Source organism: Melospiza melodia, chromosome 6, assembly GCF_035770615.1.
Source record: "Melospiza melodia melodia isolate bMelMel2 chromosome 6, bMelMel2.pri, whole genome shotgun sequence".
Lineage (NCBI taxonomy): Eukaryota > Metazoa > Chordata > Aves > Passeriformes > Passerellidae > Melospiza > Melospiza melodia.
Window position 1 is genome coordinate 49,613,158 of NC_086199.1, and position 18,884 is coordinate 49,632,041.

General features: G+C 41.4%; 1 protein-coding gene across 1 annotated transcript in view; it reads left to right on the top strand.

The window, feature by feature from the left end:
* KIAA1549L (KIAA1549 like) overlaps positions 1-18,884 on the top strand; it is a 136,102-nt gene that overhangs the window by 93,221 nt on the left and 23,997 nt on the right. The window contains exons 14-16 of the mRNA XM_063159490.1: positions 7,014-7,192; positions 9,120-9,337; positions 13,710-13,839. Coding sequence (XP_063015560.1) covers positions 7,014-7,192; positions 9,120-9,337; positions 13,710-13,839 — 527 coding nt within the window. The remainder of the gene's footprint in view (positions 1-7,013; positions 7,193-9,119; positions 9,338-13,709; positions 13,840-18,884) is intronic.

Here is an 18,884-nt window from a genome sequence, read left to right on the forward strand (position 1 = left end):
GTGAAGTTGAGTTAAGAACTTGTGTAGTTGAGCTCAGGTTTATACTTAAACCTCATCACCACACGTGGAGATGTACAAGCAGCATTCCCCAAACGTCAAACTTCTTTGTGTAAGAAACCTTCCCCAGCTGGACCAATTTCTCATTTTCCAATCATTTGGACAATGTCTTTGAAAACAGTACTTTTCAGAAGTCATTCAGTCAAGGGCCTCACTCCTTTTTAAAATACCAGTCTCTAAGACTATAATTTCTTTTGTCAAGGCAAGAGCTGTCTACAGGAGCAAAGTAGCAGGGAAAAAAAATAATCTGTGTTATTGGTTTAGCTAAAATCAAAGGGATTTTTGGATGTAACTCAGCCTAGCTATGATACATTGCCTCCTTTATTCTACAGAAGCGTGAGCCACTATTTTTCACTCTGTCTGATGTGGCAGCTCAGCATCAGAGTCTGTTTTTCTGAATTTCTGAGCAGTTGTCTATGGTGATTCAAAATAAAGGGAAAAATGGCAACAGCAACGTTGTCTGGTGGCATCTTGGACACAGAGTTAGCTGGGGGAGCTGGTGGATCCCAACAGACACCCAGCACCCTTCTTCTGCCTTTTTTGTGCTGAGTGAAATACAAATCAGAATGGAAAGGACTGCTTCCAGAGGGTCATGGCCAACTGGGATCTCTGGAGGTAAGATCCACTCAGAAAGGAGCAGCTGTGCAGATTTGGAGTGAGATGATATGATTCCTCTTTATGATGCCTGTGTCTTGGAAAGGCTGAGAAATCAGAGTGCTGGGAAGAATTTGTGGTGTGGAGAAAGGAGCCTACTCTTTTCATCCTCCATTCCCTCATCCTGAAGCATTATTTTCATTTGCCCCCAGATGGGTGTTAATTTGGGATTTCATCTGCCTCTTCACCTCCTCACAGCAAACTCCTAGGCTTTTTGGAGTAACTTACTACATTTAACTGGAGGGGGGTAAAAATCCCAAAGAACAAACAAAATCCACCTGTTCAGCTGCAATCCTGTGTGTTGGCACAAGTTGCTGTTGCTATTGAACCTCCCAGAAGCTTTACACATTGATTCCCTTTTCTCCCAAGATTTCAGCTTGTGTGACACAGACTAATTATCCCCCTTAGTGTTTCTGTTTCTTCTACTGCCCTTGTTTTTGTTGTTTATTTGTTTTAAATAGTGAGAGCACTGTGACCCTGCTAGCATCCTGCTCATGACTGTGAATTTTTTTTTTCTTCAGACTTAGTCAATAGAATTTTTCTTTTCTTTTTTTTTTTTTTTTTTTGACCCTGTTTGGTTGCTGTTTTCATGGCAAGAAAATACTGCGTGCTGTTTCTAAGGTGCCTGTTACAGCAGGTCTCTGAGGGATCTGGGATCTGCACTTGGTCACACAGTTAAATATTTCTTCATTCACGTTTGCCTCCCCCTCTAGATGACTTTGGCTCTGCCACTAATGGAGTCTGACAGGAGTTTTCATCCAAGCAGCAGTGTAAAGAGCATGTAGATGCTCATGCTATCAGACCCAGTGGCAGTCTGGATGGCTGGGATTTTTCACTTACATGTCAGCACTGAAGAAGACAAATGCACAGTTTTATTGTGCAAACAGAAAACTATTTTTGCAAAGGTTTTTAAAACTCCTGCAGCACCATTTCCTTGAAGAAGCTACTGTTGTAGGCTCTCATGTCTTCCCTGTCTTTGTGTGTTCATCATCCTTGTCAGTTAAATAATTTTCTTTTAATTAGTGAACGTACCTGCTTATTACAGAAGTGTCAGCCAAGAAAAGGGCTTGGTGGATTCACTGGAAGCATTATGAAATTTATGGTCTTTTTTTTGAAAGACTTTGATGTTTAGAAAGATGAGGCAGATGTGGTTGGAGACGAAGACATAACCAGAGAGAAAGAGAGATCCCTGCTTATAAGAACAGGAAACCTTCACAAAAAGGGAACCAAACAAGCAGCTAAGGGACAAATACCCTGTGTACACAGTTTCATTGGAAAACTGCAAATACCACTTTGGAGATCTCCAATGACCTGCTCAGGTGGCTCCTGCTTCAGGATCCCAGGCAAAGCCAGGACTGCAACACTTGAGGCACATCACCAAGCATTTAGCAGAATTTACACCCAAGGAAATACTGTCCAGGAGGAATCATGAGCTGCTTCCATTAGTCTGTAAGCTGCCTGCTTCTGAAAATACAATATTTGTGCTGTTTGTGGGAGGTTTAGCATTGCAGAGTGTTTCAGAGCTGGGTGTAATTGTGGAAGGGTGTGTGTGTACACCAATGTGTTTTCTATTACACGGCAATATCTTACAGACAGGTATTTCTGTCCAGATAGGTTCAGATGCTAATGTGGGGAAAGTTATATTTTACTTATAGGCCTATAAACTCCTTCAGAAACAGATTTTTTTTTATTGTTTAAAGCATCTCTTTGTATCTTTCTGGAGATAGTCATCTTACCAATGGAATAACTTGGATGATATAGAAAAAAGTATATATTTTTTTTCTTTATATAGAGATTTTCTCTAATATGAAAATTAGTTCCTCATTATTAAATCATATTCAGGTGTCAGGATTTCTGTTTGAAATACTGATACCTGGGCTTTTTCCTAAGGAGCTTTTTTAAATAGGTGACAGTGCTTGCTCTTTATCAAACTGCAGGTACTCTAGGTATGCTTACAATGTTTGCCCTCCCTTCATCTAAAATAAATCTTCATAAATATTTCATTAAGTGATGTAAGAAAAGTCAGAGCATGTCCACCTTCTTGCAGGTGAATCCCAAGTTGTGGCTTTATGTGTTTTTCTCTATTGATGTCATTCTTTTTCTGAGGGCTTCCAAAATCTTTCTGAGCAGGACAGCACAAATCTTTGTTTCAGGTGTTTGGCTGGAAGGTTACCTGATTCACAGGAAATTTAAATGTCCTTAATTTTTTTTTTTTTAAGTGCAAGTATTTCAATCCTTTTTTTGCTTCATTCTGGCTTATTTTGATGAGGGAGAGGGGAAGAAAGACAAGGTAGAGGGAAAGAGAGAGGAGACAAGGAATCTTCCGTGGCCTCATTGAAATCTTTGGCTGACAAAAGCATCAATTTTTTTTTTAAACTCTAAATAATTAACTAGATAAAACCAGACTACTTTACCAGCCTAATTGTTTTTTAACTGCTCAGAGCTGCAGTCCCAGAGCCCCTTTTCCATGGGACCAGCTGGTCACGAGTGGGCAGCACCACCTGCTGGCATTGCTGGCTGGAATAGCTCAGAGCTGCCTGGAAATGGGAGCACAGCATCCCTGAGGCAGACCTCGTGTTCTGGTGGCTGCAGACGTGTGGAGACAGAGCTTCAGGGATGCTGCTGCTCCTCAGGTGTCACTGTGACATTGTCTGAAATATCCCTTCGCCAGGATTTCTTCTCCTGGGAAGATGAGAAGCCTAAGATCCTCCATGTTTTTGCTGCTCTGGAATGTGGACTGGAGATTGGCCATTAATTAAAAACAATTCACATGTTTGGATAGACAGTCACAGCCAGCTGTGTTGGACTCTGAGGAGTCCATCATGAGCTTTCATTATCATTGTTTTCTAGCCTTCTGATGTATCCTTTCTCTTTCTTTAGTATAGTTTTAGTATAGCATTCTTTAATATAATATAATGTCATGAAATAATAAATCAGTCTTCTGAGGGCATGGGGTCAAATTCTCCTCTCTCACCTTGTCCTGGGGAGCTCACAAGGCCACACTCAGGGACCCAGTGCCACCCTGCTCTTCACTGCACCTGGCACTCGACCTGCATCAATGATTGCTCTGGGTAGATCGTCATGTGCTGCAGCCACAGAAAGATTAGGAGGAGTAATTCCATCTCAGTGGATCCTGTGGCATGAGATAGCTGGCACGAGGTACTTCAGAGGTGGGAAAGTGCTGTTAAGTAGTGATTAAGTTGTGGTTTGCCCTTTTCTGCCACTGGGCTTCTGAGTCTCTGTGCTCACACAGTGGAGGCAGGAGTAGAACTCCACAATAGTGATGGAATGCATCTGTTTGGAAACAGAAATGTAAAAGATCACTTTTAAACCATGTTGCCAGCTATAACAAGCAAAGGTGATTGTTGTGAGTGACTATAAAGAATGTGTGGGCAGTTTCCTGAAGTTTCCCATGCTGGCTAGTTACTCACCCATGGATGGACTGACCCAGGGCAGGGATACACAGCAAAAACAAACACTCCAGGATTTCTCCAACATTTCTCTGGACTTCCTTTGGGTTGTTTTTCAAAGCTTGGAGGTTGTTATGGTTCAGTCATGTCATAAATGGTTGCTGTAAATTCTCTTGGGAGGAGATGGATAGGACCAAAGGATGAATTTCCCAGTGCTTGCTACAGTTCCCTGCCCTGTTATAGCAGTGTGCCAGTGGCTGCAGATCACAGGCTCTCTTTATCATCTTCCAGTGGAAAAGGGGCAGTGGGGAATAAAACCTACTTTTACACTATAAATGAACAAATGGTAAGGTGGGATGGAATAAAACTCCAGTTTCTAGCCCCATTTGGCTCTCATTTCTATGCTGGTAGCACTGCAGTAGGTGCAGGAGTTTTGCTTACCTTTGAGAGGGCTGATACTGAGAGTGCTCCCCATCAGAATTAGCTGTTATCTGTGGTTTCTGATTCTTTTCACCCTTAATTTTCTTTTCCTTTAATGAGTCCTAGAGGAATTATATTTCATAAGAAAAACTCTTGGTTTCTGCTCCTGAAACCAGGTCTGAGGGGACACCCCATGCATCTGGAGGTAGCTGAGGTCTCTGTGGCTACCAGGTTTCAAAATGCCCCCAGGGAAGAGCACCCATGCTTACAATGAGTATACACCATGCTATACAATGAGTATAAAGACATGCCTTTGTACTCACTGGAATGTGAAACATGTGGTCAGTGCCAGGAGAGGACCCCCTAATTCCCTGCTTCTGCTGCTGTGGTGTCCTGGTGGTCCCTGGCAGTCTGGGGCACTGTCACTGAGCTGGGCTTGTGAGCTGCTCATTCCACTGAGCACACACATCTGGAGGGCTTGAGCAACCCCAGGGCACACACATCTGGGGACAGAGCACACACATCCGGGGTGTTTGAGCAACCCCAGGGACAGGGCACACACATCCGGGGTGTTTGAGTAACCCCAGGGACAGGGCACACACATCTGGGGTGTTTGAGTAACCCCAGGGACAGGGCACACACATCTGGGGTGTTTGAGTAACCCCAGGGACAGGGCACACACATCTGGGGTGTTTGAGTAACCCCAGGGACAGGGCACACACATCTGGGGTGTTTGAGGACCCCCAGGAGGGACAGGGCACACACATCTGGGGTGTTTGAGCAACCCCAGGGACAGGGCACACACATCTGGGGTGTTTGAGCAACCCCAGGGACAGGGCACACACATCTGGGGTGTTTGAGTAACCCCAGGGACAGGGCACACACATCTGGGGTGTTTGAGCAACCCCAGCAGGGACAGGGCACACACATCTGGGGTGTTTGAGTAACCCCAGGGACAGGGCACACACATCTAGGGTGTTTGAGCAACCCCAGGGACAGGGCACACACATCTGGGGTGTTTGAGTAACCCCAGGGACAGGGCACACACATCTGGGGTGTTTGAGCAACCCCAGCAGGGACAGGGCACACACATCTAGGGTGTTTGAGTAACCCCAGGGACAGGGCACACACATCCGGGGTGTTTGAGCAACCCCAGCAGGGACAGGGCACACACATCTGGGGTGTTTGAGCACCCCCAGCAGGGACAGGGCCACTCAACACCCACTGAAGCCTCAATGTTTGGACACTTGTGTGGTGCTGCAGGGACAGTATTTAATGACACAGTGATTTAACCCATCCATTGCTCAAAAGCTCAAGGGGTGCCAAGTGCAGTCACACTGAGCACAGACAGAGATAATGAGCTTACTCAGTGGGTTCATGTTTTATGTTACTGCTGTCAAATATTTTCTTACCAAAATCATTGGCTGTCTAAACTGCTGAGTTTATACAAGTCCATTGTAATTCGTGCAGTGATTAAATATTAAACTAGAGTTTATTTTCAGAGGAAATAAATTTAGAGCAGACCACTTTGTTCTTTAGCAGAGGATCTCTGCTCCTGTCAGCTAGGAGATGGAGCAAGCATTCTTCCCTCTAATAGCATAATTATTCAAAAATGTTTGCAAGGATCTCTTTGTAGAATTTGTGCTTATGCTTTACTGTCATTCTTTTATTTCAAAATGTGGGTAAGATTTTTCAGATTCAACAGCTGACAAAGTGATGCAGGTTTGCAAAGAAAATTTGGAGGAGAAAGAGCCCAATTGCATGTGGGAGATTTATTTATTTATATAGAAATCTAAAGATACTTTGCCATGCCATTTAATTTTAAAGATTTACAGAAACCTTCTTGTGGTTCTTAAGAAATTGTAAAGTTTAACTTCACAGAGACCTGAGGTACTGCTTACAAAGCAAAAAATTAACATAAGATTAGATACCATCAGTTTCTTAAGCATTTTTAACACACAGCAGAAAATGCTTTTATTTTAATAAGTGGTGTTTTTAGCATTAATAAGTTTTGAAAAAGAAACCTGTTTATTTTAGCATATTTTGAGTATGCCCTTGCTCTTGCAGTATAAGACAGAAAAAACGCTGCACTCTTGGGTTTGATCAGGTGTAGCTACTGATGCCTTGGCACGTGGGCACCTGTGTGTGTGTTTCCATGTGAAACCTAGAAAAACATCTACCTTAACTTTCATTGTCATTTTCATACCATTTCCTGTGTCCTCCTTCTCCTTTTTCCCATCTTATTAGCACGGATTGGAACCTTCTTTGGGGAAGGGACAGACAATCCTTTGAATCCATAATATTTCCTGTGCTCTAATGGGATGTTTTTCCCTGGTGTAAAGGTCTCCCAGGCCTGCACCTCGAGTGCACTGAGCACATCATTAATCCAAAGCGTGTGCTTGCTGAATTTCCCCTCGAGCAGGCCTCAGAAATGTCTGTGTCTTTGTGCTGAGTGAGTTTGATGTGCTCTAGTGGCCGTGAGTGATGAAGAGGAAGGAGGGATTCTCTTTGACAATGTGGCCAAATCTGCTGTGGACCCCTTCGATACCTCCTCGGGCTCAGTGCAGCTCATCGCCATCAAACCTGTGGCCCTCCCTGCTGTCCACGCTGCTTCAGAGAGGAGCCAGGAGTCTGCCATCACCAATGGGGAGGTAAGGACTGCCTGAGAAGTGTCTCCAGGTGTTTCCTTGGCTACAGCCACAAGTGGAAGGATCTTAAGCCTATTAAAGCTGAGGGCTGCTAGGAGCTTGTCACCTTTATGCTACATAAAGTTCCATTAGCACTGTGGGTGCATAGACCTGAGAATTTAAGATCTGCTCTTTCACAATGCACCTGTGAGTGCCTGCGACCTTGGAAGAGGTGATTTTCTATATTCCTACCCTCCCAGTGTCCCTCTCTTCTATTTGAAAAAAATAAATAATGAAGGCAGCAGAATAACATCTTTTCCTTTGTGAATTCTGTAGCTGGTTATGAAAATGTGTATAGATCATCTGGGTGCCAGGCTGATCTTTCTGTACTGAGCACTATATCTCAATCAGAGTGAGAAGGGGGGCAGTGGGACCCTGGCCTTGCTCTGCACTCCAGCCTCTTCCCTGCACAGAGGGTACACTTGTTTAGAAGGAAAAAAAATGGGATGGCACGAATGTCTGCTCCAGATGCTGGCCAAAAAGCATGCTTTGACTGCAATACTTATTTTATGCTCATATTTTGATGTAGATTTAATCAAGACCAGTCCATTTACAAAGGACTGAGGCTTTCATGAAGTTGTTGAACATGATGGGAACAAGCCACAGAGGTGCCTTGTTTACAAACTCGCATTGCAACAGTCATTTAAACAGCTAAAAACAGTTTAAAAGCAGCAGGGAGGGCTGCTGCCAGAGACACTGTAAAAGACAGAGGTCCCATGTGGGCCTGGATTATTGCAGCCTGTTGTGCTCCATTTCATACTGGCATTTTAAGTCCTGATGTGCCTTGTAGCTTCCAAACTTGGAGACAGGCTTATTTAGCATTCAACATCTCTTTTCTGTAAGGCAGCAGGATGACACTGCTGGTGCTGTGTGGTGTGCACCCTTACACACACACTTCCTGTAGTTTGAGGAGATTGTGGAATTTGACTATGGAAGATGAAGTACATCCCTGATTTCCAGGTAACTTGCAGTTTGAAGCAGGAGGGAAGTTTTTTCAGTACTTTAGAGAAACCATGGGACTAAGCTGTATCAGGATGGAGCAAACACCCATTTTTTAAAGGTTCCTCTCTGACAGGAGTGTCACAGACATGTTTTATGAAAAATCTTTTAAGATTTTTTTTCTCTTGAGAAGCTGAGAAGCCTCAAGAACAAATGCAACAAGTGGATCTGTGATTGGTTTGTGTCAGTGGTTTCTAATTAATGGCCAATCACAGTCCAGCTGTCCGGACTGTCTTGGTCAGTCACAAGCCTTCGTTATCATTCCTTTTCTATTCTTAGCTAGCCTTCTAATAAAATCCTTTCTTCTATTCTATTAGTATAGTTTTAATATAATATGTATAATAAAATAACAAATAAAGCCTTCTGAAACATAGAGTCAACATTGTCGTCTCTTCCCTCATCCTAAGACCCCTGTGAACACCACCACACAGGAGCCCGTCAGAAAGCGTATAAACAAAATAGACATTTGATGACATTTCACTGGACTTCTTCCCCAGCCATCAGTGGTGACTTATTTCAGGTTTTGTGCAGTCAGGGGGGATGTATCTGTACCCCAGCAGAGTTTTCATGGTTTCAGAGTTTTCATGCTGTGCCCTGAAGCACATGCAGCGCTGGGTCATGGCGGTTGGCTGACACCACTCGTGTTTTTCCTCAGTGGGTGTCTCTGAGTCACTGTTGTAATGGTGCACAGTTTTTTTAGGCTAAAATTATTTAACCATCTGCCAAGGCATAAAAATGCAGCGGCTCTGTTCACTTGCAGTTCCTCGCTGCTTGCAGATGGCACGGTGTGCTACAGAGGGATGACACACGCGGTGCATCAAACACGCGCTGACGAGATCCTTTGGAGGTAGCCAGCCCACCAGCAGCCCTGAAACATCTTCTTGCCTTTTAGGTGAACAAGGCTTTGAAGCAGAAGTCTGATATAGAGCACTACCGCAACAAGCTGCGCCTGAAAGCCAAGAGGAAGGGGTACTATGATTTCCCACAGGTTGATAGCAGCAAAGCACTGACAGACAGAAAAAGGATGTATGAGAAAAACCAGAAAGAACTTGACCATATTTTGGATCCAGATGCAGATGTCTCATCTCCATTTGCTGAGCCTAAGAACAGGTGAGACTTTTTATTTGCAGTTCTTCATCTGGGAAGAGAGTTGATGTCCTGGGAGTCAGGGGGGCCATTTTAATGAGCCAGGTCTTTGTTGTATCTGGTCACTGCACCTTCTGCTTTATGAAGAACATTCATACAGCCCATGGAAAACGTGTTCTCTGGTAAAACTGCAGTGTGGATAAAAACAAACAAATGGAAAGAGAAAAAATAAGGGAAGGGACTGTTGCAAGTTCTTGAGCGTCATTCTCAAAGGTAAACAGAAAAAGTGGTAGTAATGTTATTGGTGATACTTAGAGCAGACTTTAGGCAGGAAGTTAGCATTGATTCTTTTTCAAAATACAGTGGTGTTACTATTTTGTCACTATTTTAATCTGAATATAACTATTGCAGAGGGCATGAGATAGCAGAACCAGTGCATTGTCCCTGTAAGTCCTGCAGTGATAGTATCTGTGTGCCTGTTATTGGTGATCTTCCTGTGCCTTTAACAGAGAAATTCATAATTTGCTCATCTGTCACGTGAAGCTGGCATGTTGTATAACATTGCCAATGTTTGATTAACACTTCACTGTCTCCTGAGGATGGCATAGCAGTAGCATTCAAAACCCCATTTTAGAAATGAGGAGGGAGAGCAGGTGCTGATTGTGCCTGAGCTGTGGGTGGGTGCTCTGTTGCTGGTGCTCTCTGAAACACAAACTGGCACGTTGGAAAGAGGAGATCACACCAGTCCTACCCCAGGAATGGCACAGTGTGCAGATTCCTCTTCCTTGGAAGCTCTGGAGGATGAGGGATGGTAAGAGAATGTGTTTGTCATTACACCTTACACAGGAGGGCTCTGGTTCTTACTGTAATCAGGGACTAACATCAGTTGATCCATGAGAGAAAAAGGGATACTGAAGCACCTTTCCCCTGGAAATGGCCCTCACGCCTGCAGGTGCAATCTTGCATCCCATCTCCTGGAAAGCTCAGACCAGAATTTTCCTATGAGCATGAGTGGACTGTAATCAGAGTATTGCTGGTGACACAGGCACTGCACACAGTGCAGCTGCAGCAATTACCCTCTGGGCACAGGCATGAAAAAGGCTGTAATGGGAATTACAAGAGCACTGTTGCCTCAGATTATGGGCAAAAGTTGAGATCAGATGTGTTTCTGTAGGTCTAGAGTTCAGTGGCTGAGGGATACTGCCCTGGAAGAGCTGTTTGCCAGGGCTGCAGAGGTCACTGAGGAGAAAAGACTGACTCAGCTGTATGTTATGTTGGATGTTCTGGGGCACCATTTCCTTGTGGAGTTTTCCAATTTATTGTACACAGAGAAGGTAAAAAATGGAGCCTGTCCTTAGATGGGAGCCCTGCTCTGCACACTCTGTGTCCAGGAGGTACAGACAGAGTACTGGGAACTTGTGTTGAGGAATGCATTTAGTCCAGACAGAGCACTGGGAACTTGTGTTGAGGAATGCATTTAGTCCAGAGTCCCTCAACACATTGGTGTGGCAGTGACACATTAATTTGGATGCTTATTATGTGTCACATGGCTCACAGGAAGTGTTTAAAGTTTTAAACTCAAGCTTTAACACAGCCATGTGCCTTTTGTTAAACACGTTGTTTGTTCACGTGCCTGTGTGTGGGAGGATCCCATACATTTTTTCCTGTGTGTTGTGTAAATTTGCCACAGTCTATTTCAGCCAGGGATCCCTGGAATGACAAAAACTGCTGGGAGGCAGGTAAACCCCTGTGGAGGAATGATTCCAGCTGCTCCATGAAAGGCTGGCTGCTGGACTTGTTAAATATATGATCTGTATCCCCACATGAGGAGAGAGAATTGCTTCCGATGCATTTCTGTGAAGACACAGAACCCTTAATGAGCTTTACAGATGCTGCAGTGTTTACAAACAAACCAGTTCTGAATTCTGTGCTAAAATTTCCACACTGGAACTAAATTTGGTATGAAAATTATTGCCCTTAGTTTTCTAAGATGGCTAAAATATTACACTGCTGAAGGAAAACCTTGAAAAATACAACAAGGTAGTGTGAGGTTTGGTTATTGATAAATGAATCAATACAATTGCATTTCTATAATGAGATAAAATTGCTTTAAAAGCAATCTGGGTAAGCATATTTTCTGTTTTTTATATATTCCTCTAACTTAAGTTGCATCGTTACAGTACTTCTAAAACATATCAGAAAATAGGGATGCAGTTGATTACTTAAGGTTACCTTAATATTTTGAATTAATTTAAAATTGTATTTAAAAGTGATTTACAAAGCATTGCTGCTAAATGATTTGGTTTTTTTTCCAGAGCAGAGCTTTGTGCTCTAGGTACCTTTCAGTCATCAGTACCATAATCCCCATGTTTTAAAACATTCCAGCTGTGTTCCCAGAAGGCACTTCCTAACCCATTTGATGCCAGTTGTTCCTGTTCATACCTCCTTTCTCATTAGTAAAACTCTCTTAAATGAGGTAATTGGCAATCTCAAGGTAATTTTTAAGAGCCTAATGATGAGATGCACTATTCTTGGGTTTTCTTTAATAGTTTGCAATCAGGTCAAGAATCTGCACGTTTCACAGAGCTGAATATTTGAATCCCTTATAAAATATATCACAATTGCCTCAACTAAGTATTTATGGACCTATTGTAAAACATATGAAATTTTTGAGACCTTTGATGTAAGAAGATGGAGGTTGTCAGATCTGGTTACCCTGTGCATAACCCTGTTTTCTGTTAATACCAACGATATAGTCAGAGAAAGACTATATAGCAAGAAAGAATTTACTCAATATTATTTTTCTAGGAGAAACTTATTCCAAAAGCTCTGCTTGCCTTCTGCTTTGGAAGTGCATTTGGGACTTTGAAACACAAGCATGGTGATTTGTGATCAAAGGTCACACAGAAGTTTTGCAAAGTTGTCTTAGAACTAAGTACATGCCTGAGTAATTTATTTAATCAGAAGCGTGAAATTGGGTTTTTTTGTCCTACCTTTTATCCTGTCTGATCATGTAAATGTCCCACTTTCTGGATTTCTGCAAACCAGTTTCTGCGGCTCTAATCTGTCAAGGCAAAAAGTGCTGATAACAAGATCTGGAATAACTGAAGAATTATTTATCAGTGAATTAATTTGGACTGTCTTGTCTGTTCATTTCATTGATGGTTCTTGAGATGTTAAACCATGGAGTGACTTGAAAATGTGACTTCAGACATAATAGTGCAACTTGTCTTACTTCACTATGAGCACTGGCAGGTCCTCTGTGTGAAATAAGCAGCACAGAGATGTTAGATGACCTGATCTAATTTTAATATTCTGAATGGAGTAATTGCACAAGGCAGAAAAATAGCATTGCTAGGCAAAGATAACTTTGTATCTGGCTCTAGCAGAGTAATTGCTGTGTTAATAAATGAAGCTGGCATGCCATGATTTCATCTGTTGCTGATCTACTTCAGGAGAAGTGCTCCTCTGGACTGTGCAACAAAATGAGTAATGACCAGACAAAGCATGAGAACAACTCACAAACTCTGCTGGTGTAGAAGTAGCCTTCCTAAAAGATGCAGCTTGATGAAGCATAAAGTTCCTGTAGCACCATTTGGCAAACCCTCTTACAGATATGTACAGATATGCTTTGTATTTCACAGAGGGATGCTGCATTTGTTTTTGTATAACCAGCAACAAGAGCAGAAATTGTTTTGCTGGAGAGATTACCAGGTATTTTGGATATTCAGTTTTATTCTGCCTTTCTATTGCATTTCCTTCCCCTTGGCTTGGAGCACCCAGCAGTGGAAGCTCAGTGCCCGGGGATGAGCAGCACTTTGTCCCAGTGAAGCAGCTGAATGCCAGGAAGGGCAGCTCTCAGAGAAAGCTGTGGCCAGTTACCAAACTGGCTATTTAAAACCAGCATCTTGCAACAGTTTCCTCCCACTGCTGCATCTCTTCCCTTTCCCTGTGCTGGGGGTTTGTTTCATTGGAGCTTTTTCCTGCTTCTCTCTCAGCGCTCAGGATCAGCAACCAAAATCTCTGCTCCCCATCTGTGTGTGTGGGAGAGCCTGTTATTTTTTAATATGTTTTTTAAAATGAGTTTGAATCATATCAGCTGAAGTTAAAAGGGTCCTGATATCTTCTTGGGACATATTTCATCTGGCAAGCTCCCACATACAATGTCCATGCCTTTTACGTAACTTTTATTTTCCTTAAACTGTAACAAGCAATTAATCATCTCTTAATAAGGTTACAGATTTCTAGCACTTCATGTATGTAGAAAGAATATCCTGTAACAAAGTGGCGTTTTTATGAACGTCATAATTTTAGAATAAAGGTGAGTATTGGCAATTACTGTCTGTCGTCATTTTTTCTTTCTCATTTTACCATTTTCTTGTTTCATGTTTTCTAGGCAGCCCCTGAAGAACTCAGTGTACAGAAGCAGGCAGTCCCTGAACAGTCCCAGCCCAGGGGAAACGGAGATGGATCTGCTGGTGACTCGAGAAAGGCCGAGGCGTGGCATCCGGAACAGTGGATATGATGTAAGTTTGTTGGGTATAGGCACAGAAATCTGCTCAGCAAAGCCTTAACTTGCTCCAGGCAACAATTGATAAGCCACAAGACAGATTGCCATGAGATATTTAGTGTTACAGGAGTTTATGTGCACTCAGCATCCTGAAGAAAGCTCAGACTCTTTCATGTACTTTATCATTCTACATCATTTTACAGTCTAAAATGCAAATAAAACCTTTGCCCAAACCCCATTATTTGCCAAAGTATTAAATCTTGAATTTAGATAGTTCTTCTAAGTGTGTGGCTACTTGACAGTGAGCTTTCTTCATTGCAATTAAAATCCTCTGTTCTGAAGAACAGCCTGGAGCTGCTCTCTTGGTTCAGAAGAATAAACAGAGGATGACCTTAGGAGCTCATCCTAAGAACTAAGTCCCAATGACAGTGTTTTTGGAAATCCCCTGGGGACAGGGATTGTCCTCTTGCTCCCATCAGAACTGGGGAAGTTTTGTGTAGGTAAATGTCAAACCCAGCTAGAGGTGATGCTGCTTTGTGGTCCAAGGAGCTCATGCAGGCAGCACAAGGCAGAGGAGTTGTCTTGTGCAGTCTGAACAAACACTGGATGCAAGTTGATGCTGTGTGAACCCAGAAGGAGGATTAAAAATATCCCCCCACACTGGGGAAATGTTGAGTTTTTCAATCCTTTGTCACGTGTGCAAACTGCTGTTGCTCAGCCAGCCCTGAAGATCAGTCCTAGAGAGGGTCTAAACCATTCTGGAAAACAAGGAAGTTCACCTGTGGTTGCCCATCCTCTAAACATTGTAGGTGAAAAACATTTTTTGTGGGGGGATGTTTCATTGTCAACCCTCTCTCTGCCAGGAATGTGATTTTAGCAAGGAGAAAGAAAGTACCAAAGTTGGGGGGATGTGTTCAGGAAAGTTAAAACCTTTTACAGAATTCTTCAGGGTAAGTTGTAGTTGTCAGATTTCTGAAATGATTCCCTGCATTTGGACACTTCCCATCAGACTGCAGGAGTCATGTGGAGCTGTGTGAGTGGGCTGACTGGTACACTGCTTTCTGAGGAATTAGGATGCCAATACTATGCTAATAAAAGCTAGTTTTTCACAGGGGATATTTCCCTGGAAATCAGTGTTGAAAACATTCGGGGAGCAGGCACGGCAGCAGTTTTTAAAAATATATTTCAATATATTGTGTATGCTATATAAAAACCATTTTTAAAAGAAAATATATTAAAAACCTTGGAAGTAGATTAATGAGCTTATGCAGATTCTGAAGTGTCCTCCGAGTAATTGTAAGCTGTGACATGTGTGCACATCACAGAAAAAATTGCTTTTGCCTTGCCTTTGGTGCTGCAGTCGGGCAACCTGTCCCTGGCACAGTGCTTCACTGATAAGTTACATAAAATCCCTCTGCCCGATGCACTGCAGATTCACTGCAGTGCACCTCTTCCAGCTCTGAATGCATTTCTCATCTGAAAGCACAGAAATGCTGCTGGGAAATGGGACAGGATATTGAAATTTAGCTGCCAAGCCTGAGCCTGCAGCGTGGGCTGGTCCCCCTCTCCTGTTTGAGGCTCCTGGGAGCTGTGTCTGACTGGCTCTGTCTCCCAGGATACCCACTGATGGCTGCATCCATGGAATTCATGGATCTCACCAGCTAAACACCTCTGCAAATCTGACCTCTGAAAATGGGTGAGGAAGGGCTGCTCTGAGTGCTGACTCATGTGCCCTTTCTGTTTCATACAGCAACACTTGGCACCCATTTTTGACATCCAATTTGTCATATTAAATGTTCCAGCCTTCTCAGAGTGCTGCTAAACTCTTCCTCCCAGCATGTTATTTAGCAGCAGGTGCTTCCAAAGAATAGTGAAATCTGCATTTTATAAGCAGTGCCAAATCATTCAATTTATGAATCAAATAGTTTGTATTGCCTAAAAAATGTCGGGAGACTTTTTTTACAGCATAAAAATTTGTGGAGGGAATTTGAGCTGTTACCAGTACACCCAGGTTATGTGTTGAGGTTTTTGTTCCCAGCAACAATAATGCTTTTATTTTTAAAGAAAAGAGATTGAGATCTCCCAGATTCTTTAAAAAAACTTTTTAAGAATTCCTCATTCATGTGCACAACCACAAAGTTTCCTTTCAATAACAAATTTCTAAATGATTTTCTAAAATACTTCATTTATACTTTTCTGAAAATACTTTATTCTCTATAATTAATTTTTGTGGTATTTCTTTGAATTGTGGTTCTATTTCTCAGAGCTAAAAACTGGTGAAGATATGAGGATAAAGATCCAATATTTTACATTTGTCCATATGGAATATGTAGCTTTTAATATTATTTTGGAGTATATGTTCTACTGTTTGATGTTCTCAGTATATTACTTGCCTTCATAGTGCCTTTATAAATGAATTTTATTAAACAGTATCTAGCTTTCCATTTTAAGGAGTCCCAACAGGTTTCACTACCATCAACTTCAAGTAGGCATTAGATTCAGAAGACTTTATTAACATGTTTATTATTTTCAACAAGTTCATGAACAACTCTGTGTAGACTACATGCCATAACAAAAGATTCTAGAACCTCTAGACTGCTCTAATGATTTATACCAGAGCAGAAAATATTTAGGCTGTTTTTGCTATCAAAGGAAGAAAATGACCTTATTATACATATCTAAATAATCAGTATACAGAAGAATTAATGGGCATAATTTAGTTGATATAGCTAAATTAATGCAATGCACCCCAAAGGTTATAGATTAACGTTCACATAAAGAATTTTACTGATAATGTTGCAGCAGCAGAATTATTCAAGAGATATAGAGAGTCTGTCTCTCACTGCAGGGTTTTGTTTGCTTTCTTCAAGTACTTCTAGTCCCTTCTATTGTGCAGTACCTGTGTATGATTTTATGTAATGGTGGCCTCTATTTAGGATAGCTAAGTGTTTCTGTTGAAAGGATAACAAACAAAATAACAAATAACACTCAGAAAGTGATAGGATGAATTGAAATAGATTTTAAAATAGGAGGAAAAGAAACTATTATTATTTTTCTGCAAAATCTACATGTCAGCTTTTATATTGATGATTCAAAGCTGCCTTAATGTTGGCTGCTAATATGAATCTTGTATACATGTGATATATTTTAAACATTCTGTGGGGGTCTAATGGCTTCAGCAGTGAGTTGTAATAAAAAAACTGATTTATTTCAGCTTTGGGTACTAATAGGTCTATGTGGGATTCCACTCACATTTTTGCAGGCATGAGCAAATGGAAGAACCATGGTTGTTAATCATCCAGTCAGGATATTATGATTTCAGAGGCTCTTTGGCTGCACTTACACAAACTACCATTGCATTTTATAGTCAGCTTTCTAAAATGTGTCTGATTTTTATTTACTGTAGCAACACAAGCACCAATGGAATCAAAATGAAGGAATGAAATTATGGGAGAGGTTTTAGTTGAAGATTTCCTACAAAGTTTTTCCATTTAAGATAATTTGGTGCAGTGGCATTCCCCTTCCCCCAATCTGATGTGTGTACCACTTGGGAAGCCTGAATTTGAGTTTCTGGCTTTGAATTTACATAATATACTGTGTAACTATGACTATGTAAATTATGGCTAAATTCTAATGTGCAAATGTTTAACTTTTATCTTAATTTTTCTTTCTTTTTTACTGCCATAATTTCATTCAATACAAAATAGGTATGCTTAAATCAGGGAAAGCAAATTAGTATTTTACTTAGATTTATTATCAGTTTTCACTACTAGTATAACTCTTTTATGAGTGGCTGATAACAGAAAAAGAACACCAGTTTGATATTTCCCTCTGAAAAGGAATAAATATATTTTATGATTGTCCCACAGCTTACAAAAGCTTGGGGGCACAGTCACTTATCTGTTCAGGTGTAGAAAATCACTATTACAGGGGAAAAAGATATGCCACACTAGGAGCTACAGAACACTGAAATGATCAGGATAGCGCTGGAATTTTTAACAAGAACATCCTGTTGTATTCTTTTATTTAGGGCTATTTTAAACACTAGCACAGTTTCTAAGCACATGCTATATATAGAAGGAGGCACAGATCCTATTGCTCATCCCATTTATCCTTCACAGTCAATGCATTTTACAGATATTTAAAGAATTATAAATTATAATTATATATTTACTATTATATATTTATATATTATATATTATATATTTATATATTATATAATTATAATTATAGTTGCTGGTTAAAAACATATGTTTTTAAAACTCTGGGCTGTAAAATTTATCTTAAAAAATGCAGATGAAGTGTGGTATTCCACTTTCAGCTTCTTGCAATGTGATTGATTTCTGTCATGGAGTTAGAGCCAAAAAAAAAAGGGAGGTGATTTCTGTTTGTACTTATCTGTAGAGAAGGAATCACCCTAGGAGTAGCCCTTCAAGCTAAGCTGCCCAAGCACTGTCTGGTTGTGGGAGAATGTGCTTGATTCCCTGTTCCCAGGCTAACTTTGCGTAAATACCTGTGACTCCTGCATGGGGGCTGGGTAAGACACGTGAGCTGGGCCACGGTGTTCTCTGCAAGGGGCAGGGCTGAATTTGTGATGTCATTGTGGAAGTTCAGAAAAACTCCTGAAGTTTAGTTCTTCAGAAATCTTAATGTGAGAGCCTGAACAAAGGAATTTCAGTGTCTCTAGCTGTAATAATCTGTCCCTTGTAAGGGGTCCTTCACAGTGATGGCACTATTTGGGGAACCGTTCTCTTCCTGGCACAGTTGCACTGCCATTGATACAACTAAGACGAGAATTCAAATGTTAATTCTAATTGGTTTTAAGTGAGCCATTGACAGTTTAATCTGCTACAGAGTGTCCCTGCTACTTTTCCCAGGAAAGAATGTAGAATATAAAGGGCTATTATACTCCCCTGCATTTTATTATTTCTTTCCAATATTTGTTGTGTGTCTATATCATTACTGCTGCTTTAAGTAAAGGGATGGGACCACAGTTGGACTGAAAATGATTTATTGCTCAGATAAACATCAGTATCAGAGGCTGTGAGATTTATGAGAGCA